The sequence below is a fragment of the Procambarus clarkii genome, chromosome 85 (genome assembly GCF_040958095.1).
Source record: "Procambarus clarkii isolate CNS0578487 chromosome 85, FALCON_Pclarkii_2.0, whole genome shotgun sequence".
NCBI classification, from domain to species: Eukaryota; Metazoa; Arthropoda; class Malacostraca; order Decapoda; family Cambaridae; genus Procambarus; species Procambarus clarkii.
In genome coordinates this window covers 20,733,078-20,759,704 of record NC_091234.1, presented here as the reverse complement: position 1 = coordinate 20,759,704, position 26,627 = coordinate 20,733,078, and the positions used below count along the sequence as shown (strand labels likewise).

Here is a 26,627-nt window from a genome sequence, read left to right as displayed (position 1 = left end):
GCGACACATATAAGTGAGGTCAGGAAAAACAACAGAGTAGCCCACACCGTCAGCAGACTTAGACCCATCGGTGAAGATGGGAATGAGTGAGAAGAAAAGTGCTCAAGGAAGAGGCGTTTAAGAACTGTAGGAGGGGTAAAAGCTTTAGTGATGCGGGTCAGAGAAGTACAAAATTTGGGAAGGGGGACCCTCCACGGGGGCAAGGATGGAACAATACGAGGAGAAACATTAGTGATACGAACCGAAAGAGAATCTTGTAAGCGAGACAAACGGACAGAAAGAGGAAGGTGGTGAAGAGGAACAGGAACTACAGGAGGGGTAAAAGTCAAAGCACGATAGAGGCAAGAGTGTCAAAGAATAACCCCAAAAGCTTCGTGGAATCTTTGTACTCAAGGGGATGACCATAAGTGACAAAGAGGGACGAAAAACGACCCGCTTCCGAGTAAAAGTCATGGCACAAGTCTTAGTAGTAGAGAACTTGAAGCCATGATTGGTGGCCCAAGATGACACGGCATCAATCGCAAGTTGAAGGAGAGGCGAACCATCACCCAGACAGCAAAGAGTAAGATCGTCAACATAAAGAGCGGAGAAGATGCCAGAAGGGAGGAAAGAAGACCAATGAGGGCAACCAGAAAAAAGAGTAGTACAAAGAACACTACCTTGGGGCACACCTTCATACTGCCGAAAAGAGGCAGAGAGAGTGGTACCAAGCCTGACTCGAAAGGTACGACGAGAGAGAAAGCTTTGAAGGAAGAGAGGGAGATTACCACGAAGACCAAAAGAACGAAGTTGGGACAGAATATGGTATCTCCAAGTCGTGTCATAAGCCTTTTCCAGGTCAAAAATGGCAGCAACAATGGAGGTCTTCACAGCAAAAGCAGTACGAATATGGACCTCCAATTTCACCAGGATATCAGTCGTCCTGCTGCTCTTGCGAAAACCAAATTGAGAAGGAGAGGTGGTGATGGTGTTCCTAGAACCACATCAGATGGACATTTACCATATGCTCAAACAGCTTGCAAACACAACTCGTGAGAGCAATAGGGCGGAAGTCCTTAGGGGACGTACCGAGAGACCCTGGTTTCCGAATAGGGAGTACAACGGCATCGAGCCCGTCCTCAGGGACTGACGACGACTCCCAGACCTGATTATACAGAGTCAGTAAATACTGACACGTGCACGGAGGGAGATGGCGAAGCATCTCATAATGAACGTCATCCAAGCCCGCTGCCGTAGAACTGCAGAGGGCCAGGGCAGACTGAAGTTCAGAGAGAGAGAGAAGGGATAGTTATAGGAAAGGCGGAGATGAGTGCGGAAATATAAAGGATAAGATTCAAGAACAGGCTTACGAAGAAGGTTAGGATTGAGGAAGATGAGAACCAGAGCTAACAGAAGAAAAATGGGAACCCAGTTCGGTCGAGACCTTCACTGGATCTGCCACAAGAGTACCATGGAGGTGAAGAACCGGCGAGACATCTGGAACGAAGTTGCCCGCAATCTTGCTGATCTTCTTCCAGATCTGGGGCAGAGGAGTATCGGACGTAATGGTGGAAACATAAGATTTCCAACTCTCACGTTCAGCTGTACGGATGGTCCTATGGGCCACCGCACTTGCCTTCCGAAACAAAATAAAAGAATCAGCCATCTGCCGGCAGTGGTGTTTCTTCCAGGCTGCACGCTTACAGCGGACAGCCCGAGCACAGTCCGCATTCTACCAGGGAACGCACTTCCGTGTGCCCCGGGAGGAAGAGCGAGGAATAGAGTGGAATAGAGTGGAGGGCAGTGTTGAAGACAATGTTATAAAAAAGAAGGAGCGTGCACGGGGAAGAGGCAGAGAGATGTCAGAGTAGCACGGAGGGGAAATAAGCTCCAGTCAGCCTGGGCAAACTACCACCAAGGGAAGGAGAGGGAAGGGTGGAAAAAGAAAGAGGAAACGAGGATAGGGAAATGATCACTGTTATGGAGGTCATCAAGAACCTGCCACGTGAAATCTAAGTAAAGGGACGACGAGTAGAGAGAAAGATCAAGACAGGAAAGGGTGTGTGAGTTCGAGTCCACATGAGTGGGCTCACCAGAATTCAGAAGAGATAGAGAAGAAGCGAGGACGAACGGCTTAAGAAGACGGCCTCGGGTGTTTCTCAGAACATCACCCCAGAGGGAATGTCGACAGTTGAAATCACCCAAAAGGAGCACCGGATCTGGCAAGGAGTCCAGGAGGTGCTTAAGATCAGGAAGGGAAAGAGGGACATTTGGGGGGAGATAAATGGAACAGATTGTATACCATTTACCCACAAAAACACGGGCAGCAGAACAATGGATAGGTGATGGAAGAAGTAGGGGACACAGGGAATATCAGATCGAATTAAGAGAGCAATAGTTATGGGCCCCAGCTCTTGCTGGGAGGGGGGGGGGGGAGAAAGAAAGGAATAACCAGGAAAGTGACCAGGACGAGCACCAAGCATTGGTTCCTGGAGACAAACACAAAGTGGTGTAAACTGTGTAATTAGAAGTTGGAGTTCATGGAAGTTGGCATAAAACCCACGAATATTCCACTGAAGAATAGACATTATCAAAGAGAAAGGACAGTAACAGAGAACAAGAAAGAAATAAAGGTATAGAAGAACACAGTTTATTAAAGAATCTCAGGATCAGGGTCAGGGGGCATGGGTAAACTTAGTAAGGATAGAGGGAAGGGAGCGAGAGAACAGACCAGAGGCGGACTGACGGGGTCCGGAGGAGGAGACAACTGAGAGGGGCAGGCAAGGACAGCTGGAGGAGGGGGGGGGGGGAGCAGAAGTCAGGGAGTGCACCTCAGCAAGGGCAGCAACCGAGAGGGAATTGGGGTGAAAGAAACCTCCATATCTGGGACAGGGGGTTCGACCACTGAAATGGGAGGGGATGTAGTGACAGAGTCAGAGGGAGGGGGTGAGGAAGAAAGCAAAACCTTCTTACCCGCTGGAGAGGAAGGAGAGGAGCCAGGCTTACGTTTCTGACTCGAAGAGACAGGCATTCCAGTAACAATGTACCGGGCGACAGACTCAGTGGTCTCAACGGGAGAAGAGGAGCGGGAACGAACAACACGAAGATTGCTGGGAGGATGATGGATATCAGCCTGGACAGACAAGTGGCGTGGAGGGTCAAGAGACTGGGGGGAGGGTCGGGAAGAAAGAGTGAGGGGAGATGGGGAAGAAGACAAAGGAGATATGGTGGACTGGGTAGGAAGGGGGGAAACCCCAGATGGAGAACCGGGAGGAAGACTATCCGGGACAGGAGGCAAAGGAATAGGGGAGGTGGTGGTGGGTGTGGTCGGGTTGAAGGCCTGGAAACGGTTATGAGACTGAGGAAGATGGGAAGGACGAGGAGAGGTAGAACGCAACATGCGAGCGTAGGAGACACCCGCGAAAGGGGCGAGACGACGAACTTGGCGTCTCGCTTCAGGAAAAGACAGACGATCACGGTGCTTTAAGTTGAGGACGGCTTCCTCGAGTTTGTAGTGCATACACGAGCGTGAGAAGGTAGGGTGGGCTTCACCGCAATTGAGGCAGCGAGCCTGGAGAGAAGTGCACTCTGACTTAGAATGACTATCGTCCCCACACAAGGGGCACAGATACACAGTACTGGTGCATTTGAGGACACCGTGCCTGAACTTCCAACACTTATTGCAAAGTCTAGGAGAGGGAATGTACTCCTGAACGGAGCATCTGGCACCAGCAAGAATAATAGAGGGCAGAAGGGCCCTACTATCAAAGGTGATTTTGCAACTCGAAGGGGCTGACGGCGACGACCACGAGGGGGTCGAGTAAACACGTCCACCTGGAGGACAGAATGGCCTTGGGCTTCGAGGATATGTTTAATATCCTCATGGCAATCTTTGAGGTCCCGAACACCAGTTGCAACATGGTGTGGGAGGAGAACAGTGCCAACACTGGCATTTAACTGAGTGTTTTTGGAGACCCGAACAGGGGTCTCTCCAATGCAGGACAAAGCGGCTAAGCGAGTAGCTGCATCCTGAGAAGGAGCAGTGATGACACGCGTACCGTAACTGGTGGAGTTAAAAGTAACAGAGGCATCTACTGAATCAACAAGGTGTTTATGGAGGGAGAAATCGTCAGGAGTAGAATCCAGATGGTGGAGATCAAAGTATTTAGCCCACGTAGCGGGACCAAACAAGGTGTTGTATTATTATGGGAAGGGATTGTGCGAGTGTGGCCATGGCGGGGACGGCGTTGAGAACCCCCAGAGAGAGAGGGGGGGTAAAAGGCGCAGTAGTCACAATGAGAGACGAAGCCGTGCCAGGGGACGAAGTGGTCACCACTGGGGGCTGGGGACTCGACCCTACCGCAGAGGAGGGAGGGAAGCTGAGGGGAGTAGTCAGGTAGTTGGGGCCCAATGCAGCCGGGGCTACAGGGCCTGGTCTTCCAACACAGTCCGACTCGGGGGCTTGGTCGTCCACCCCACAAGCCTGAGAAGGTACAAGGGAAACATTATCAGCCATGAAAACGAGGAAAAACTTTCATTCACGAATGTGCCCCCACACCCACCACAGAGCCACAATTAGAGGCAGGACACCCAACAAGAACCTATCGCCGATCTTGCGGGGCCCCCCAGGGGTGCGTCATGAGTATACGCCCCACAAACACCACCTTAAGAACCGTGAGTCCGCCGAGAGCGGGTTCAGTGACGTAAGGAGGATTGACAATAAAAGGTTCCCCTCGCTCGAAACGTTGGGTACTACAGTTCTACGGGTTTAAGAGTAGGCCTCCTCAAAGACCCGGGCGTCAAAACAAAAGAAGGTCGAAAGAATAATCCAAACAGGCAAAAGGTCGGCAGGAAATGACAATTTGATTGAAGACGGGGGAGAAAAAGGAAACACGAGGAAAAGGAAAAGGGGTCTGGCAAAATTGGTAAAGGCAGCAGCAGGAGCATAAGGCTGCCAAAGGACAGAGGACTGACCCATGGAGCATCACACTCCGGCAGCTGCCCACCAAGCCCCCTCACGGCGGCAACAGGCCAGACAGTGAGGCGGCTTAGAGACTCAAAACTACTCTCCCTCATCACTACTCACCATCACTACCACACTATTCATCACTAGTGTGGTAGTGATGATGATGAGTAGTGTGGTACTCACCATCATCACTACCACACTACTCACCATCCTCACTACCACACTACTCACCATCATCATCACTACCACACTACTCACCAACACCATCACTACCACACTACTAAAAGGCTAACATAGCCTTTTCTACAAATTAATCTAGATACAAATTAATTTAGCCTTAATCTACAAAGGTGGAAGCAGGGAAGACCCCCCTTAATTATAGACCTGTATCATTGACAAGTGTAATAGTCAAAATATTGGAAAAAATAAAACTAAATGGGTAGAACATCTGGAGAGAAATGATATAATATCAAACAGACAGTATGGATTTCGATCTGAAAGAGCCTGTGTATCGAATTTACTCAGTTTCTATGATCGAGCAACAGAGATATTACAGGAAAGAGAAGGTTGGGTTGACTGCATCTATCTGGACCTAAAAAAGCTTTCGACAGAGTTCCACATAAGAGATTGTTCTGGAAACTGGAAAATATTGGAGGGGTGACAGGTAAGCTTCTGACATGGATGAAAAAATTTCTGACATAAAAAAATGGGGGCAGTGATCAAAGGCAATGTATTGGACTGGAGAAATGTCACAAGTGGAGTACCACAGGGTTCAGTTCTTGCACCAGTGATGTTTATTGTCTACATAAATGATCTACCAGTTGGTATACAAAATTATATGAACATGTTTGCTGATGATGCTAAGATAATAGGAAGGATAAGAAACTTAGATGATTGTCATGCCCTTCAAGATGACCTGGACAAAATAAGTATATGGAGCACCACTTGGCAAATGGAATTTAATGTTAATAAATGCCATGTTATGGAATGTGGAATAGAACATAGACCCCACACAACGTATAAATTATGTGAGAAATCTTTAAAGAATTCTGATAAAGAAAGAGATCTAGGGGTGGTTCTAGATAGAAAACTATCACCTGAGGACCACATAAAGATCGTTATGCGGGGAGCCTATGCCACGCTTTCTAACTTCAGAATTGCTTTTAAATACATGGATGGCAATATACTAAAGAAATTGTTCACGACTTTTGCTAGGCCAAAGTTAGAATATGCAGCAGTTGTGTGGTGCCCATATCTTAAGAAGCACATCAACAAACTGGAAAAGGTGCAAAGACATGCTACTTAGTGGCTCCCAGAACTAAAGGGCAAGAGCTATGAGAAGAGGTTAGAGGAATTAAATATGCCAAAACTAGAAGATAGAAGAAAAAGAGGCGATATAATCACTACGTACAAAATAGTAACGGGAATTGATAAAATCGATAGGGAGGATTTTCCCGAGACCTGGAACTTCCAGAACAAGGTCATAGATTTAAACTAGCTAAACACAGATACCGAAGAAATATAAGAAAATTAATTTTCGCAAACAGAGTGGTAGACGGTTAGAACAAGTTAGGTGAGGTGGTGGAGGCCAAGACCGTCAGTAGTTTCAAAGCGTTATATGACAAAGAGTGCTGGGAAGACGGGACACGAGTGTAGCTCTCATCCTGTAACTACACTTAGGTAATTACTATTCACCATCATCACTACCACACTACTCACCAACATCACTACCACACTACTCACCAACACCATCACTACCACACTACTCACCAACACCATCACTACCACACTACTCACCAACATCACTACCACACTACTCACCAGCATCATCACTACCACACTACTCACCAACACCACTACCACACTACTCACCATCATCACTACTACCAAGCTAATCTGTTGACTTCCCGTATTAAGCTATTGACCATCTATGCAGATAGTGAGGAGTACAAGTCCACTCTGTAGACTTTAGTCTACAGAGTGGACTTTAGACTGTAGTTTCCAGGAAGGTTATTAAACAAATTGAAAAATCAAATCAAACAAGTTTTCAGGGCCAGACAAAATATTTGCAAGGATACTTAAAGAATGTAAACAAGAGCTTGGCTAACCCCTTTCTTAAATATTTATTAAATCATTAGAGACGAGCAGAGTATCAGTATAATGGAGGGTTGCAAATGAACCAATTTACGAGGATGTTGTTGTTTAAGATTCGCTACTTGGAACAATTTCCAAATAGCACGGGCTATGGTGAGCCCATAGTTTGAGAGGAGCATCAGCTAACATAAAGGGGCTTCATATTTGGACAACTCTACCAGTTTAATTATTTGTCTATATATTGTACAATATGCGGAAAAACGTGTGAAAGATTGAGAATGCTTAACGCATTTTTGGCTCAATTTGCCTCCATCAGAATATTTTTAGAATAGGCATATGCTATTTTTCCTCAATATATTCAGGACTCTGCTCAAGGCTCGCTGGACCATTGTGAAGGATGATACAACCGTGGACATCTTCAAGAGGAAACTAGATCGTTTCCTTCAAGGAGTGCCGGACCAACTGGGCTGTGGTGGGTATGTGGGCCTGCGGGTCGCTCCAAGCAACAGCCTGGTGGACCAAACTCTCACAAGTCAAGTCTGGCCTCGGGCCGGGCTTGGGGAGTAGAAGAACTCCCAGAACCCCATCAACCAGATCAACAATGTCCATGCCCATATATCACCTCATTTCCTTACAGGGAATACAATGTGTTCTCTATGACTCTCACCCTAGTCAAACTTTACTATCATTTTTTTTACCGTCTTAACAAGGCAAACTAAAATTAAATCATTTTAAATTCTTTATTTCTGTACATGTAACAAGTTCTATTTAAAACTATATACATTTTAACATATTTAGGTAGTCAACTTACACATTTTGAAATTGGTCAATGGAATTCTTAAGCTATGTATTAACCATTCTAGCGACAACCGCTATGATTACAGCAGAGCCTCACACTAGACCATCCTTCCACTTGTTTTACTAAGACAATACTTCACAATTTAACTGGCAACACCAATAAATTCAAGATCTTGTGCTTTTAACAAGATGAGATCATTTGTTTACTTATTTATTAATGAGCTGACTCAATCCAACGCAAAAATACACAAAGTACTGTACACCTTAAATAAAAATGAACACGGGACTACTATATCACAACAATTTATATTTACTACAGTGATAACTTTACAACACTTTAGTTGTAAAACATCATGCTATAATCTAAGTTCTTGTTCTATAGCTCTATATACTTTTACATTACTTTCTGCTGCAACATCAATAAAAATAATAGCCTTACTTGTCCAATTCCTGAATCTTGCGACAAATTTCATCGGTAAATTCTGAACACTTAGCTTTACCTCCAAGATCACCTGTACGGAAGTTACCCTCTTTTATCGTGTCAAAACATGCTTGTTCAATAGTTGCAGCATACTTATGCAAATCCATAAATCGCAGCATCATCACTGCAGATAACAAAAGTGCCGTTGGATTTGCTTTGTCTTGACCGGCAATATCAGGAGCTGTGCCGTGAACAGACTCAAAGACTGCACCATCCTCCCCAATATTGCCAGATGGCGTCAGGCCTAAACCACCAACTAATCCCGCACACAGGTCAGAAAGAATATCCCCATATAAATTAGGCATGACCAGGACATCGTACTGTGAAGGATCCTGTACCATATTCAGGCATACTGTGTCCAAATATTTCTCTTCAAATTTGATGTCAGGGTTTCTCTCGGCTGCTTCCCGGCAACAACGCAGAAAGAGTCCGTCAGACATTCGCATAATGTTTGCTTTATGGACTGCTGTTACCTTGGACCTGAAAATTAAGGAGAATAAACCTATTGTAAAAGCCTAATACAAAATACAGTAATTGGAATATGTTTAATTTCATGCATGCTAACAATGCAGTTCTTTTAGCAGAAGGCTAAGTGGCATATGGATATTATTTAATTGAAAATTGTATTGGTGTGAAAGCTATCGTAATAGTGTGGATAAAGAAAGATAAAGTAGTGTGATATCGGTGAAGTGGTTTATCAGTATGATAAACTGTGATTATACTGACGCGGGGACACTAAGCCCCGAAATCATCTCAAGATAACCACACCTGGAATGTGTGGTTCACCATAAAAGGAATTGAAGTTGTATACTTTACAAGGGACCCATAGCCTTTAAGAAGATAATACAGAGTATCCAGAGAAGACCTTGTGGATTCTCCCTGAATACTTTAATATCTTCTCCCACCCCTATTCTTTCGTTAATTTGATTACATTTTATATATATATATATATAAATATACACACACACACGTATATTAGTAAAAATAAATGTTGTCCATATATTTACTCATATATCAATACATACTATAGTTATATTTTAAAAGTTATACATAATGAACACCACCTTTGACACTCCAATCTATGAAAAACTAAATAGATAAAGTAAGAAACATTGAAAATAGACAAAGTTATTCCCGTGCAGCACCTCGCCTCATTTCTACCCACAACATGCAACTTCTCTGGGCCACTACGGCTAAACCACAAGAGATGGAAACTTTTCACTTGGAATATTTGTGCTTACTGGATGCTAATTAACACTTTGGCGTACCCCGCGCGCCACCCCTCAACTGTGCGATATGGGTCCCAGGGTGTCACGGGAGCGCGCGTAAATTCTGAAAAGTGTATACTCTCTTCAACTTTGTCACCTTAATTCTCGTCCTACGAGATTAAATTTTGTATCATTGTGTTCGCAATAGAATTCTCTACAGCACTAAATGCATATAAACTCCAAAAGCCGGCTAATTACCCGCAGCAAACAGAGAAAGTGCAAACGAGTTACCCAGGAGCGCGCAAACGCGATAAAATGTTTTCACTATTTTCACTCTGGTCACCTCAATTTTCGTCCTAGGTCTTTCATTTTGGTCTCAATGGGTTCGCAATAGAATTCTCTAGAGGAACATTAGCATATAAAATAAAAAACCTGGTCACGCTCCAACCGCCGACGAGTTGAAGACGGGCCACGCGTTAACCGCGAGTGAGTGCCCAGACGCCTTCCAGCTACACTCCCAATTCCCGCCCTTTTCAAGCCTTTCTTTCGCAATTTTCTTCCTGGAAGGGCCTTGTTCATGATCACTATCCATCGTGGAGTAAGCGTAGATAGTTTCTAAAGCCGCAGTAAGAAATATAGCCACGGAAAATAGCCGAAATGTTCACACGTTTGAGATGCGAGGGGAGGCGACATTGGTCACAACAGTGGAGCGAAAACAATGGGCCCACGGCGTGTGCCAAGCCGCCTGAGGGCCACGAGGCTCAACAAAGAAAATGAAATGGGAAGACATCGGCGCGCATTTTAAAACCAGTCCCCAAAAAATCGGATAAAAACCTGATTTTTGGCAATTATTTAAAGTGGATGATGTAATGCTGCATCATCCCCGGCATTACCGACAGTAAACGGATGACGCAATGCTGCGTCATGCCCGGGCGAAAGTGTTAACGTCAATAGTTGTTTTTTTCAGAACAATTTTGTTGTGCACCAAGGGGATGTCAGCATTTAGCAGTTGCTCACTGGAAGGGTTAATGGTTAAATGGAAATGGTTAATGATTAAATGTTAAATGGAAGGGTTAATCCTTCCAGTGGGCAACTGTTAAAGGCTGACAATAAACAAATGTTTATTAAAAAATATGAATCATTAATGTTGGTGAAATAAGCTTACCTTCCATTGTTGCGAGCATACTTAAAGGCATACTCTGCTACACGACGAGACGCTGGTTCGGTGATCAATTTGATACTCTGCACTACACCATCAACAATTTCATGCTCAATGCCAGAATATTCGCCCTCGGTATTTTCCCGGATGGTCACAACATCCACATCTCTATAGAGTGTCTCGTAACCTTCGACACTTCGGCACGGACGTACATTAGCATAGAGATTAAATTCCTTGCGAATAGCCAAGTTAAGGGAACGATGACCCTTACCAACGGGAGTCATTAACGGTCCCTTCAACCCAATTCCATTTCTGTTAACCGAATCAATGGCTGCAGGAGGGATCCCAAACATACCATCAGGTCCTTTAACAGGTGTTACATCTACCTCTTCCCAGGCAATTGGAACCTGAAAATAGTACAAAATAGCAGGTTACAGTCCCGCAAAAATCAAGTCAATTAAACAAAGGCATATGGAGAGAATAAGGTTAGGCAGCAACGCCCTTCAAAGATTCAAAAACCAACTTAATGCTGATAATCGATGATCTATCCACTTCCCAGCTTCCGACTAGGACTAACACAGGAGCTGGTCACCTCCGGTCCCTCCCCAGGCCCCCCATCCTGCACCCTTCTGGTGAGGGGGAAGTCCCCCTTGTTGGTGAATTAGCAACCTGGATTTTATTGCTCTTCCCTTTGCGAATTACAAGAGTTGATCTGTTGTTTAGGGAGTGATTGTACACGTTATACTGATCCACTGGGCCTTGTTGGGATCATGACAGCCAGGTAAGAACACCAAGCAACCTCGGAGGAATTTGAGCTCACCAGTGATGAGGTCACAAGGAATCTGTTGGAGCTGAAGGTTATCTTGAGATGATTTTGGGGCTTTTTTTAGTGTCCCTGCGGCCCGGTCCTCGACCAGGCCTCCACCCCCAGGAAGCAGCCTGTGACAGCTGACTAACACCCAGGTACCTATTTTACTGCTAGGTAACAGGGGCATAGGGTGAAAGAAACTCTGCCCATTGTTTCTCGCCGGCGCCCGGGATTGAAGCCGGGACCACAGGATCACAAGTCCAGCGTGCTGTCCACTAGGCCGACTGGCCCCCTGAATGTGACAAAGGCTGTTGGGCCTGACAGAATCTCACCATGGATACTAAAAGAGGGTGCAGAAGCACTAAATGTCCCACTCTCTATGGTGTATAACAGGTCATTGGAAACAGGAGACCTACCGGAAAGCTGGAAGACAGCTAATGTAGTCCCAAAAAACAAAAAGGGTAACAGGCAAGAGGCACTAAACTACAGGCCAGTTTCCCTAACTTGTATACCATGCAAGTTGATGGAGAAGATTGCGAGGAAAAGGCTCGTAGAACATCTGGAGGGAAAGAGCTTTGTAACACAACCAGTATGGATTCAGGGATGGTAAATCAAGCCTCATAGGCTTAACAGAATTCTATGACCAGACGACAAAAATTAGGCAAGAAAGAGAAGGGTAGGCAGAGACATTACTCTATAAAAGGCTGTTACGAAAGTTGGAGAAACAAGCAGGAGTAAAAGGTACGGTGCTCCAGTGAATAAGGGAGTATTTAAACAACAGGAAACAGCAAGTAACTGTGAGAGAGGAGACATCAGAGTGGTAAGATGCCACCAGCAGAGTCCCACAAGGCTGTGTACTTGGACCCATCCTGTTTCTGATATATCTAAATGATCTTCCAGAGGGTATAGACTCATTCCTCTCAATGTTTGCTGACGATGCAAAAATTATGAGAAGAATCAAGACAGATGATGATAGACAGAGACTACATGATGACCTGGACAAACTGGAGGAATGGTCTAGAAAATCGCTACTAAAGTTCAACTCAGGAAAGTGTAAAGTAATGAAATTAGACAAAGGGAGCAGGAGGCTGAACACATGGTACCATCTGGGAGGTGAAATCCTACAAGTCAAATAAAAAAAAAAAAGAGGATCTGGGGGTTAATATCACACCGTATCTGTCCCCAGAAGCCCACATCAAAATGATATAGGATATCATCAGCGGCATATGCTAGATTGGCCAACAGAAAACTGCCTTTAGAAACTTGTGTAAGGAATCATTCAGGACCTTGTATACCACTTATATAAGACCAATCTTGGAGTATGCAACTTCTGCCTGGAGTTCATACCTGGTGAACAAAGAAACTATTTAGCATGGGTAGAACATGAACAAGGAGACACAGGTGGAAACATAGTACCCAAATGAGTAGACATATTAGAAAGAATTTTTTCAGTGTCAGAGTAGTTAACAAGTGGAATGCATTTGCATTTTAGATTTGCCAGTGATGTAGTGGAGGCAGACTCCATACACAGTCTGTAGATTTGATAGAGCCCAATAGTCTCCAGAATCTGTACACCAGTTGATTCACAGTCGAGAGGCGGGACCAAAGAGCCAAAGCTCAACCCCCCGTAAGCACAATTAGTAGACAAATGGGGTACATATCACACACATTCTACAAGGACATAATTATTGTACACTATATATAAAGATCAAGGACGTTTTTAGTGTGCCGAGGAGAGACCTTGGTAAACTACAGGAGTGTCCAGACAAATGGCTGCCAGATTTCAAACTCGGCAAAAGAAGGTAATGATTATCAATAGAGAAAAAATAAATAAGAGACCAGAGGGACGCTGACAGCCGAGTAAGGGGCCTGACAGCTGAGTGGACAGCACTTCCGGTAGTCCTGAGGTTCCAGGTTTGATCCGCAGTGAAGGCGGAAACAAATAGTCAGTTTCACCCTGATGCCCCTATTCACCCGTTCACCAGGGCGCCTGACAGCTGAGTGAACAGCACTTCGGATTCGTTGTCCTCAGGTTCTGGGTTCGATTCCCGGTGGAGGCGGAGACAAATGGGAAAAATGTTTCTTCCACCCTGATGCCCCTGTTACCTAGCAGTAAACAGGTACCTGGGAGTTAGACAGCTGCTACGGGCTGCTTCCTGGGGGTAACAAAAGGGAGGCCTGGTCGAGGAACAGGCCACTGGGGGACTCTTAAGCTCCGAAATCCTCCCAAGATAACCTCAAGATAAGCTACAGCATAAACACTGACCATTACAGGTATCAGAATGAAAGAATGATTTCCAATTAGATATTATACTGGTATTGGTTAGAAGTGCATATAAATGGGGTAACATCATCATATGAGAGTATAGTTTACTGTAAATGCCTTTTAGCATATTATACACTTGAAGTGGCAGCATAATACAGATCAAAGCATTGGAATTTAACTTACTGAACTTGGCATCAAAAGTAAGTTATGAAAATACTTTATAAAACATTTGAATCATTGAGGTTCATAACTCATTTTATTTGTTCATAACATTTTGTTCATCATTATATTTATTCATAACATCATAACTTATTTTGCAGTTCCTGATTACCCATGCTAACATGTTGCCAAATGATATATCTTCACATTTTAATATAACAAAACATGCATCTTAATGTAGAAAATGACAACCTTTTCTTGCCAAAACATAAACAAACGATGTCCAGTACTAACTTCTGCAGAAGAGAAAATCTTTTGCACCGCTGCCGAGATCTCTGGTCCAATACCATCTCCTGGTATTAACGTGACAGTACGTACATTACTGCTGTACTGACGAGCTCCTGCCAAACGTGCACTCCTGACCTGTGGAAGCAATATTCAGTTCAGTTCATAGCTTATATATCACTAGCAGCACAAATAACATGTTAATGTGTCATATGACTGCATTTTTTAATAAGAATTATTTCCCTGTGCTGTGGGTACCCCTAACTCAGCTTAAGGGGGCGACAGATTGTCAGAATCAAAGTTGTTCAATGTTAACCAATATTATTTGACTAGTTGTATATGAAGAGTGCTTTAATTGTCCCAAGTTTCAGTACTGCAGCGTAAATAGAAAGGGAGATTTTTTTGTTTTTGTTTTTTTTCAACGTTTTTTACCCATTTTCAAGTCCACACTTCAGAACACACGTTTCAGATATAATTATTCTGTGACACTTTTCTGACACATTAGCATATAATAAAGGACCTTGATATATAGAATTTCCAAAACATCTTTAGTTTTCCTAATACAAATGTTCAAAGTTCCCAAATTTTTTTTTGCAAATATGGCATGTTTATTGCTATTATAAAATCAATAAATGAACTTAGAGAAAAATGAAAACTCTCAAATGTAGAGACGTGCCCTCCACATATACTGTGTAAGTTTCATGTAAATTGAATAAAAAATGAATCAGTTTTGTAAACGTTTGTGTCAATTGAAAAAAAACAGAAATGAATGAAGTCTAAGGTTCTAAAATCTGTGGCTGAGGTTGACAAACCAATTTTCTCCAAAATTGGTTTATGTCATAAATAATTAATTAAATTAAAAATAATTAAAAAAAAAAAAAAAAATTAATTAAACTAATTATAATATTTGTTTAATATATACTATTGTGATAGCAAAGAGTCATAGCTATGATTTCAGTTGACACTTTTGATTGATAATCGATTTTGACCATTTTGGCATAATTTTCACAACTACTTCAATATTTTTTTTCTCCCTTCCTATTTATGCTACGATGCTGAAACTTGGACCAGATGAAACACTTTTCATATAGAACTTGTCAAAAAGTTTGATTGAAATCGAACGAGTTTTCATGTGTTGCATTTTTAGGGCAAATTGGAATCTGACGCCCCCTTAATATGTAACACTGCGTCTAAAATAAATTGTGGAAATGGGCGAGTGGTGTGCATGTGATAATTTATTAAAGGAAGCATAATTGTCGATTTTTGGTACTACTGCATGGGGTATGTAGGCCTGTGGGCCGCTCTGACCAACAGCCTGGTGGACCAAGCTGTCACAAGTCAAGCCTGGCCTCGGGCCGCTCTGAGCAACAGCCTGGTGGACCAAACTCTCAAGTCAAGCCTGGCCTCGAGCCGCTCTGAGCAACAGCCTAGTGGACCAAACTCTCACAAGTCAAGCCTGGCTTCGGGCCGAGCTTGGGGAGTAGAACAACTCCCAGAAACCCATCAAGCAGAAGACTTTCAAAGTCTGAAGGAGGGCGCAAATATAAAATACAGTGGAAGTGTGTGAATCTAGTGTGTGGTCTGGTCAACGATGGACTTCCAGATAACTTAGCAAAATATTCAATGTTTGCGTACCACCCGTAGCACACGAATACAACTATAAGCTTTCACCGCCGCCCACTGGAAGGGTGCGTAATAAATAAATTAAGATTACATGTAACTGGCTCACCACAGATGTAAATTGCTCTGCTTAAGAGACTGCTGTGGTAGAGTTCTTGAACCAATTGTGCTATAAATATTTTATATATACATTAAGCTGTAACTAGATTTATCAAGCTGGTAACATGCTTAATTAAATTAATTTTTGGGTTCGGTTGCCGAGACAATTATGTGCCTCGGTAACCTTTTCCACTACTTTACAGCCCGTGGGGATGGGTATGGGGCCCACTACCACCCACAGGATGGGTAAGGGGCCCACTACCGCCCACAGGATGGGTAAGGGGCCCACTACCACCCACAGGATGGGTAAGGGGCCCACTACCACCCACAGGATGGGTAAGGGGCCCACTACCACCCACAGGATGGGTATGGAGTCCACTACCACCCACAGGATGGGTATGGGACCCACTACCACCCACAGGATGGGTATGGGGTCCACTACCACCCACAGGATGGGTATGGGGTCCACTACCACCCACAGGATGGGTATGGGGTCCACTACCACCCACAGGATGGGTATGGGGTCCACTACCACCCACAGGATGGGTATGGGGTCAACTACCACCCACAGGATGGGTATGGGGTCCACTACCACCCACAGGATGGGTATGGGGTCCACTACCACCCACAGGATGGGTATGGGGTCCACTACCACCCACAGGATGGGTATGGGGTCCACTACCACCCACAGGATGGGTATGGGGTCCACTACCACCCACAGGATGAGTAAGGGACCCACTACCACCCACAGGATGAGTAAGGGACCCACTACCACCCACAGGATGAGTAAGGGACCCACTACCACCCACAGGATGAGTAAGGGACCCACTACCACCCACAGGATGAGTAAGGGACCCACTACCACCCACAGGATGAGTAAGGGACCCACTACCACCTACAGGGAAGGGAACTATCAAGGGGAAAGCGCCAAGCCACCACGACTATATAGCACTGGGAAGGCGTCAGAAATTTGGGACTGGACAGAAGGAAAGGAATGGTGCCCCTCCAATCGCTTCTAGACGGCTGGGGATTGAACGCCGACCTGCATGAAGCGAGACCGGCGTTCTACCGTCCATCCCAAGTGGTTGGGGAGGGTATAAGGTGGGAATATAAGTGGAAAATGGGTGATATTCACGAGCGCCTTATAGAGGGGACGAGCCATCTTGGAGGCAGTCAGCTGTTCTCCCGCCACTCCTCTTCGCATTATAAATATATATAATAACGGCTTATATGACTATCTTTTCATCTGATTTAACTATAATTAAATATATTTTTGTTGGCGCATGTTGAAATTATACCTATTATTTTATTATTGGTGAATGAAACGTTGAATAAAATGTTGAAAATGTATTGAGCTAAATCAGATGAATATCATTAATTTGTAATTTATAGGAGTGCCAAAAACTCTGATAATTTATTATAATATTAGAAATAAGATAGATGTAGTAAATAAATTTGTATTTTAATCTATATGACCGCAACGCATATTGATCAAGTGAAACACCAAATTTCCAAACCATACCATTTTATTCACAAAATAACCTTGAAATACAACTCATATAATATTATAGTACGAAATATATAGTAGAATATGAGAGGAGAGGTGAAGAGAGATAAATATTGATGTATAGATTATAGGTGGCTGAGAGAGAGAGAGCGAGTCCCCCCCCCAGTTCGACCCCCGCTTATATTACATCCCCCCCTCACACCACCTCACGGCTCCCCCTCACAACCTCACAATCATGGACCACACGCAACAACCTCCTGAAGCTGCTCACCTCGAGAAGGTCGAGGAGAAGCCCGTAGAACCCGAGGAGGAGAAGAAGAAGGAGGTAAGGTTCCCAGAACGTCAGTATGGATGTAAACAAACACCTGGCTGGGATACTTTTGTCCCTCTGGCTGGGACACTTGTCCCCCCTGGCTGGGACACTTGTCCCCCCTGGCTGGGACACTTGTCCCCCCTGGCTGGGACACTTGTCCCCCCTGGCTGGGACACTTGTCCCTGCTGGCTGGGACACTTGTCCCCCCTGGCTGGGACACTTGTCCCCCCTGGCTGGGATACTGTCCTCCCATTGCCTGGGACACTGTTGTCCTCTCTGGCTGGGACACTATTACTTTTTACTATTACCTTTTATTGATCTGTCTGCTCTGTTTTAATCTGCTTTCCCCTTGATTTGCCCTCTTTTTCACAGCACCTTATTAGATGCTGTCCTGCACTCCGTTGTTAGCTATGTCTTCCATGGCAAATGGAAATGTGTTTCCTGGTGGAGTTTGGACTGTGCTCGGGCTGTATTATGGAAGTGTGCAGCCTGGAAGAAAAAAATGCCAACAGATGCCCGATTCAATTTTTATTTTGGAAAGCTGTAGACTGACCCATAACTATCCTTACAGCTAAACGTGAAATTTTGTCTCCATTACGGTTGACAACTCCCCCCCCTCCCTCAAATCTGGAAGAAAATCCCTAGGAGTACAGGTAAATTTGTTTCAGGCATATCACCTGTCCTTCATCGCCACGGTTCTGTTGTGGCAGATCTGGTGTTGATCATGAATGAACTGGGTGCGCACTTTTTCGTCGGCGTTCAATCCCTGACCGTCTAAGTGGTTGGGCACCCATTCCATCCCAAATCCTTATCCTGACCCCTTCCAAGTGATGTACTGTATAGTTGTAATGGCCTGATGCTTTCTCCTGATAGTTCCCTTCTCCTTTTTCAACTGTTAGCTCCGGTATTCATCATCGTCCTAATTTCCTTACCATCATACAAGAAGCTTTCTTAAATTTTTTCCCCAAGTCCAAGAGTTAAATACAGACTTACCAACATCTAACTCAAAATATTATTCATTATTTACAATAAGTTGACCAGAATGAGATTAGTATATTCTTAAAAAAAAAAAGTAGCAAGTATCAATGTGGTCAGTATATTGCCTGCAGGTATGATAGCAAAATATTGGTAGGAATAATTCTGGAGATTTCATAAGAATTTGGTAAATGCAGTTTGGATAAGAAGTGGTAACTGGTGTTAAATTTACTAATAGGTTTTCATTTAATTGCAGTTTATCACACCAGCCATGACAGCCGCAGGTGTTGAGGCTGCAGAGGAGGCCAAACTTCGCTCTAAGTACCCAAGCGTTGGTCGGCCAATGGCTGGCCATTCTGCATTTTTACAAAAGCGGCTTACCAAAGGGGTAAGTAATAAACCGTCCATGCAAAAGTATATTATATTAAAGTATTTTCAACATATTGTTATCACTCTTGTATAATTAATTTATTGCCAGTAATTACATATCCCTATTAGGTAATCCAATGCTAATTTTTTCCTTGCGGTTTTCCTTGCGTTATCTGGAGACTGCCTTTACATATTGTGCATTGTTGAATGAGAGTTTCTACTTGGCAAAAACAGCGTCCCATTGGAGATGCTGTTTTGGAGTATTAATATTAGGCACATGAATGCAGATGAAATTGTAAACATAAATTAAAAGAAAATGTGGCAGAACAATTTGGTAAAGACTGCTGGTAACATGACTTCAGGTGAGGAAAAATTGTGCCCGATTAACTTTATCCAGATCTATGACTGGATTGCCAAAGTACATTGACAGAATGATGAATGGACTGCCAGAAATCCTTTTATAGCACTTCATAAATAACTAAGGCATAAGTTAGTGACAAGCAGTGATGAGGTGGCTAGAAAAACACACAAAACACTATTACCCTAATGTACTCTATTAGGGTAATATAGTACAGTATCTGAAGGACAGAAAAAATGGGTCCTAATCAACAACTGTCAAGCTGGAGAAGAGGTAAAAGTATGGGAGGTCCCTCGGTGAAATTGTACATACTGTATTAATATTTGCAGGTATCAATATTTGATGCGAAGCTAACGAGTAAAAACGGCTGGAGGAAGACCTTGACAATTTTCAGATGGGAGATAAACGACTCTTAAGAATTCTATCCAAATAAGTATAAGATAACAAAAATAGGAAATAGAAGACTTGTAGGAAACACCATGAGAGAATAACTGTTGGTCAAGAAATGATAAGGAAAAAAGCCTTAATGTGAATATAATCCCAATACTGAAAACCGGAAGCTCACAGAAACGAGCATTTTCATTTCCATGAGGAGCCTCTGGTAGTTCCCTAAAGCCATCTCACCGAGATGACTTGCTTTTACTGAGTCACGTCGGCCATCGGAGTCCTGTATGGCCAACTGGGAACCAGAACCTAGCCCTCCTCATAGAGGCATAGGAAGCAGAGGATTGTAATAATTAGCCTCGTCAAGAAAATATCTAGAAAGTTAGCAAAGCGACACGAACAACTGCAAGGTTCATAGAAACCAAAGCAGCCAAATGACTACTAACAATTAATTCAAATAATTCATTCAACACTACCTCAAACCCTTTGTGCAAGTGGCTGCTAATAGGTGGCACCCAGGAGCTCCAGGTCAACAATGGAGCCAAATCAGAAATCACTGATTTCTGAGCAGTGATGCCTTCTTGAGTTACTAGGGCCATAGTGAGTTCCACTTCGTTTCCAGATAGTGTTGGCCATCCTTTTGGACTGTCCTGCGAGGACAATTTGATTGGGTGACGTTCCTAACCTTCAGCATTTGCTTCAGGTATACGTGCTTACAAGCCTCACTTATTGCACGGACTTGATATCATATTCACTACAAGCTGCATGTGTTTGGAGTAACCCTTCCCTAAGTGTTTAGTGTTGCCCCTTGCACCATCAGTGCCTTCTTTGGTGTGTTCGGGAGTGTGTCCTCGAGAAGCTAGGATACTGTGCAGTGTGCCTTGTCCTGCATAGTGCACAAGTCATTGACTCCTCTGCAGGGCTTGTGGTTGGAGGCATTTGTGGTTTATTGTTTTGGGGTATTTACCTAAGTACTTGCCCAAGTGTAGTTGCAGGATGAGAGATACGCTTGTGTTGTCCTATCTTCCCAGTACTGTCATGTGATTTCTTCATTCCTAGCTGCTACTTTGCCAACCATGGCAGGATGGCTGTGAATGATTAGATTACTAAGAATACTAGTGCTAAGCTTTGCAGGCATAATATATTTGCTTCATCAGAACGTTTATGCCCTGTTTGTTACATACTCATATATTATACTAGATAAGGTATCAGGTGATGTCCAGGTTGACCCTGTGCCCAGGCTTCTTCCACACAACATCCCAGGTCTTGAGGTTTTGTTCATATGGCACACTGCTAGCGCCTTCATAGCTGAGCTTATCCTGCAAGTTGCATTTGGTGTCAGTTCTTCCTGCGAGCATCCTAGTGCCTGGGTGTCGTGCACAGTTATTCCTTCAGGCCCTGGTAACTCTACAATAGTCTGCAGTGCAGCTCTTGATGGGTTGACCTGTCAAACTCGCTGCTTGAGAGTTTGAGGATGGTCTGTCAGTTTCATTGGAAACTGATAATCAGTTCTGCTCTCTCCTTGTGCTGCCTGTGGAGTGGTTATTAAATCTGTCCTGCGGTCTGCAATTTTGGGGTTCGCAGGTTTGCTATTTTTGTTCAAGCCTGCAACTTTTGGTTTAGTTTCTTTGTTTTTGTAGTGATGACGCTCGACCAGCGGCTTCCACTTCAGGTTCATTTGTGTGTGTGGCTCCATGCTCGGGTAGGTTTCCTGGTGTCGGTCCGTTTCATTTTGGGGTTGGAGCAGCTGGTGTTTCTGCTAGTGCTCTTTTTGCTGCTGCTCCTTCCATTATCCAGGCTTCGTTGTGCAGATCACTTTATCATCCTCCAGGTTCCAGGAAGGCTGAGGCTTTTGGAACGAGGGCTGTGTTCATTATGAGTATAGCCTGGGCTTCTCTAGAGATCGTCCCCTTAATCTTCTCAACTGAAGACAGTTGAGCCATTGCTTCCTGTCGGAGATCCGAACTGCCATCTTCTCTAGGGATGTCTTTCGTTAAGATCCTTGATTATTAATGCCCTGCTTTGCCCCGGGGGTCTTCATTACAGACTTCTGAGCTTGTCAACATTGATCCATGGGTGCCCTTCAACTCTTCTTGGTCATTATTTCCATCTGTAGAGGAGGTTATCTTGGATGTTTTGCTTGGTACAGTTAAGGATTGGCATCCGATCAGTCCTCCCCGGCCAGGATTTGAACCCAGGCTAAAGCGCTCGTGAAGCGCTGGTCAGGTGATTTACCGCTGTGCCACGGGGCCTGCTTCACTGGGGCATTAGAGGAAAAACAAAATGCAGATGTGGTATACATGGACTTTGCAAAGGCATGTAATAAATGCAACCATGGAGATGTAGCCCACAAAATAAGGTCAATAGGAATAGTGGGTAAGTAGGATGATGCATATTAAATTTTCTGTCAAACAGAACACAGAGTAACAATTAACCAAATAAAATAGTCCAGGCACAGTGAAAAGCTCTGTACCTCAGGGCACAGTCCTTGCACCACTGCTTTTTCGTATTCTCATAGAAAATAGACAAAAATACGAAGATCAACATCTGCAAAAGATGGTGCGAAGTCACTGCTTTTTATCGTCATCTACAGACGATACAAAAATCAGCATGAAAATTACTTATGTTGAAGACATTGGAAAAACTACAAGTAGTACAAACTACAAGTAATTAATAAGATTGAGATTGCAACAGAAAATAATATCATTTAATAGTGATAAATTCTAGGTACTTCGGTACAGCAAAAAGCAGAGCCCTCCCTTTTGTTCATAGTTGGCCCTTCAGTCCAGGTTAGTTTTCTTAAGGCTCTGTTTTAGAGGTATCACCTTCTCCCTGATAAGTCCCGTATTTTCCAGCTTCTCTTTTTATCAGGTTCTTATCAATCTTCAGGTTGCCCCCAGAGGCTCTTTCAGAAAACCAGGGTTGAATGTAATGAAACTACTACTACTACTGGCAAGACCTCAGTGGCTCCTTGATTTCCTCCCCCCACCCTACTAAGTGTGTTGGTTCGTGGTTTATCAACTTGACTCGTCGCTGGTGCAGGAGCTTAGAGCTCCCAGGTTGTCACCTGTTGGCATCCATTCACACTGGCAATTTTTTTTTAGAGGTCATAGATTTAAACTAGCTAAACACAGATGCTGAAGAAATATAAGAAAATTCACCTTCGCAAATAGTGGTAGACGGTTGGAACAAGTTAAGTGAGAAGGTGGTGGAGGCCAAGACCGTCAGTAGTTTCAAAGCGTTATATGACAAAGAGTGCTGGGAAGACGGGACACCACAAGCGTAGCTCTCATCCTGTAACTACACTTAGGTAATTACTTAGGTAATTACACTAAGTGGGTTTAAGCTAGATTTGAGCGAATCATATGGATTTAAATCATTTGCAGAGACAGTTGGCTGTTTTAGTACCTTGTTTTCTGTGAACCTTGGAGTTGTCTGTATTGCTTCACTTATTTTCTGGATGTTATCTCTTTGAGGGATGTGCAGCAAAAAAGCCAGAAGAATGCAATGAAGAAGATGGAGGAAGAGGATGAAGAAACGTTAAAGAAAAAATGTAATATGGAAAAAATTCAGCAACATTTTGAAGACATTCTGGCATTTATGGACACTAGTTACAGCGAGTTTGACACTAAGGACATGATGAGTCTGTTCAATTTGTATATGAAGTTTTTAAAAACAAGATCAAAGGGAATGAAACAAATGTCAATTAAAGAGTCTTTCTCAATGGCTTCCAAGAAAGCTCGCATTTCATCACCTGCACCTGACTTATCACATGTTGACCCAGTCAACCCAACAACTTCAGTCACTCTTAACACCATCAACATCCACCACCACCTCTTCCATGTAAATAACTGTACTTCATCAACGTCGATCATCAGCATAAACGGATCAGGACTTCACTTATTGGTGAGTACAAACAAAATACGGTCGCATTTACGCTATGAACCTGTCGATTTTTTCCCTTGGGTTCTTCATTATTTTTTTACATTTTCAATTTATTTTTTACCTCCATTTCTCGTTTATGAACTTACATAACTGATGGGTCTTGTCCCAAGGGGTTCGGAAACCAAGCGGTACTCTGTATACATAATACATCGAGGTGCATCCGACTTAAAATAGTTGACAAATGAAAAGTTGCAAACAGGGATTGGAAAAGTGTTGAGGGTTGATAGCTTCCTTTTTGTTTGAATAATTTTTTAATTATTTTAATATAAAAATAATGTTTAATACTATGTATATGGATTTTTGATGTGTAATCATTTTTTTTTTTTACATGTTTACTGTATTTTTAATTATTTTCAGCAAAAATACTTTGACTCTGGAGATTATCAGATGGCTAAGCAAAAGTCTGCCAGTAACAAATCAAGAATGCCACCACTCCTAGCACAGCCCACTGGTGAAGCCATTCCCACGCCAGAGTCCGTCCCTGTACGGAAGACATCGATCATCCATAGCAAACTAACTTCTGCATCATAAGTCATGCCTGACCCAATGAGCTTTCTTTTATCAAGTTACTATTTAGTAGGTCAAGGGAAGATGGAGATTCAAAAGGGTATTTATAACAAGGGGTGTTAATAAGGCCACCCATATTTGGTACAGGCTTTTTCTCCGAGCATTCATGGAGGGGCCCCTGAAAATGGTTTACAAACGTTTGCTAAGCTTAAACAGACAACTATGCTTGCATTGTGGAGTTCATAAATGATGGAAGTAATCATGTGGGTGATTATAATTAGTGCTATCTTCCCTCAGCCTGCTGCTCTCCATACCTCTGCAATATGGTAAAAGCTTCCCAGTCACAAGAGCAGATATTTTGCAGTGTGTTGGGTCATATCGAGGACTTTATCAAAAGTTAAAATTGAACTTAGAACTTAATCAAGGCAGATTAATGATTTACTTTGGACATTTCTTTTGGATTTTTTTTTTTTACCATTGGAAAAAAGTTGACTTTATTAGATAATAAGTATTGTATGTTAATAAGTATTGTATGTTGACTATGAATTCAAAAGTAAATTTGTTTTGTGGGAGTATTTAAGATACTTTTAATCTTTTAATGGCTCTAGCTGAAAGTGGAGCATTCTGCTTGAAAATCCTTTCAAATATTATAACTTTTCTAATAGCCATTTTTGAGCTGGAGAAGCAATAGTTGACAATAGTGTTTTTCTGCCTCTGTGATCCAATATATAAATAATATAGCATTATAACAGGTGTGTTCCCGTCTGACTCATTAATATTCAGGGACTGTTAATGATTGCAGTGTGCTTTACAAAGCCATTTTTCTTTAACCAACATTATACCACCTCTGCTTCATGTTACAGTATATAATTCTTTTTGGGGAATTTGAAAGTGCCATTAAATGGAATTTGTTAATGATCCTTGGAATCCATGGAGTTAATTTAACCCATTTATAGTGGATAATAAAGCAAAGATGGATGGTAGTTACCTTGAAGTGTTTCCGGGGCCCGGTCGTCGACCAGGCTGCGGGGTACGAGGAATGTGGTTTAAGGAATCGGCATATAAGTGTTTGTTGATTCATACAGCTGCTTGTTGGCGTGTACAGGAGTGGTCTCTTATCATTGTTAATTTCAGTGTTACATAAATTTCAGAATCCAATAATCAAATTCTTTTAAATATCGTGCAAAAGTAATGAAAATGAATGCGGCTTCAGCATCAATGTCTTTCATATTAAAATAGTTATAAATTTTTTGCAAATTATTTTATTATAGGCAGGAAAGTTAACCAAGTTAGAGAGTACTTGTGAGCAGACTTTGCCAAACCTTCCATCTCTTCCTGGTTATGTACATTACTGCTGAAACCTATAGTAATGCAATTATATATTTTTATCCAATATCATAGTAATTGTGTATATGGGTATCATATGTGGGAAGAACGTATTATAATGGATGTAAATTTTAAATGAAAATAGACTTCTAGTAAACTATTGTTTTCATGTCATTTTAGAATTAATTGGTTCCTTTTGTTAAACGTTTATCCAAGTATTTTTCTGTAGCGGCATATTCGGTGAAATAAATCGGCAGTTGGTTCTCGTATCTAACATTCTTTAGAAATATTTTATATCCTAAATTTTTCTTGAGGGGAAAGGGTAACAGTGAGCGCTAAGTGATTGAGAGTTGTAGGTGACTTAAGTGTGAAGCCTAGCCAAGACCTTAGAAACTTGCCAAAACTATAAATATTAAGTCAAAGTTGTGCATAAAGTATTTGGTATTAGCTGTTATGCTGCCAGCAATTTAATTAGCAGCAAAAAGTAATTATTAAAAGAAGGTATTAAGCCAACAAGGCAATGTAGCACCATCAGTGTCGTACTAGATATTACAAAGGCGCTTAATATAGTGTCTTAACACGAGAACAAAAGGAATGGAGGCGAGCGATATCAAGGGGACAAATGACCTTGAGGGATGTTAGGAAAGTAAGAATGATCATCTAGAAAATTGATGTTCTACAAGGAGATGCACAACGATAAGTGGAATGATGCAGTTCGGACAATATGGAACAGGGGGTCATTCTGTTAAATTTGGGTAAATTAAATCTTGGTTCCACATTGCAGCCACAGACACTTGGGCAGTTTTGCCAAAACCAAAGTAAAAGTACCAACAAATGGAACACACCTGTGAGAGAAAGGACCCTGAGCCAAGCGGGCTACATGGCAGATCAACAGAAATGAACGTCCGAAAACGGGCAGAAGTGAAGTGGTAGGCTGGCTGGAACTTCGTGTTGACAGGAGCCGACATCTGGTGGTGGGTGACCGTATAAAGCTTAGCGTATTTTATTATGCAGAAACCAT

At 42.9% G+C, this 26,627-nt stretch overlaps 2 protein-coding genes across 5 annotated transcripts; one reads left to right on the top strand and one right to left on the bottom strand.

The window, feature by feature from the left end:
* Positions 1-7,765: 7,765 nt before the first annotated feature.
* Idh3a (isocitrate dehydrogenase [NAD] subunit alpha, mitochondrial) lies at positions 7,766-26,589 on the bottom strand. Of its 4 annotated transcripts, none has more exons than XM_045728429.2 (4): positions 26,452-26,589; positions 14,213-14,341; positions 10,692-11,092; positions 7,766-8,798 (listed from the first exon to the last, which is right to left on the bottom strand). In XM_045728429.2, the coding sequence occupies exons 1-4, from the start codon at positions 26,572-26,574 to the stop codon at positions 8,273-8,275; spliced, it is 1,179 nt and encodes a 392-aa protein (XP_045584385.2). In that variant the 5' UTR covers positions 26,575-26,589; the 3' UTR covers positions 7,766-8,272. The 4 variants fall into 4 exon arrangements, with proteins under 4 accessions (XP_045584385.2, XP_045584386.1, XP_045584387.1 ...); XM_045728430.2 differs by lacking the exon at positions 26,452-26,589 and adding an exon at positions 17,058-17,109; XM_045728431.2 differs by lacking the exon at positions 26,452-26,589 and adding an exon at positions 16,965-17,009.
* Positions 17,555-25,875, top strand: endos (endosulfine alpha). Its single transcript, XM_045728432.2, has 3 exons — positions 17,555-17,754; positions 18,974-19,105; positions 24,131-25,875. Exons 1-3 carry the CDS (start codon positions 17,665-17,667, stop codon positions 24,302-24,304), a joined length of 396 nt encoding a protein of 131 aa, XP_045584388.1. The 5' UTR covers positions 17,555-17,664; the 3' UTR covers positions 24,305-25,875.
* Positions 26,590-26,627: the final 38 nt, after the last annotated feature.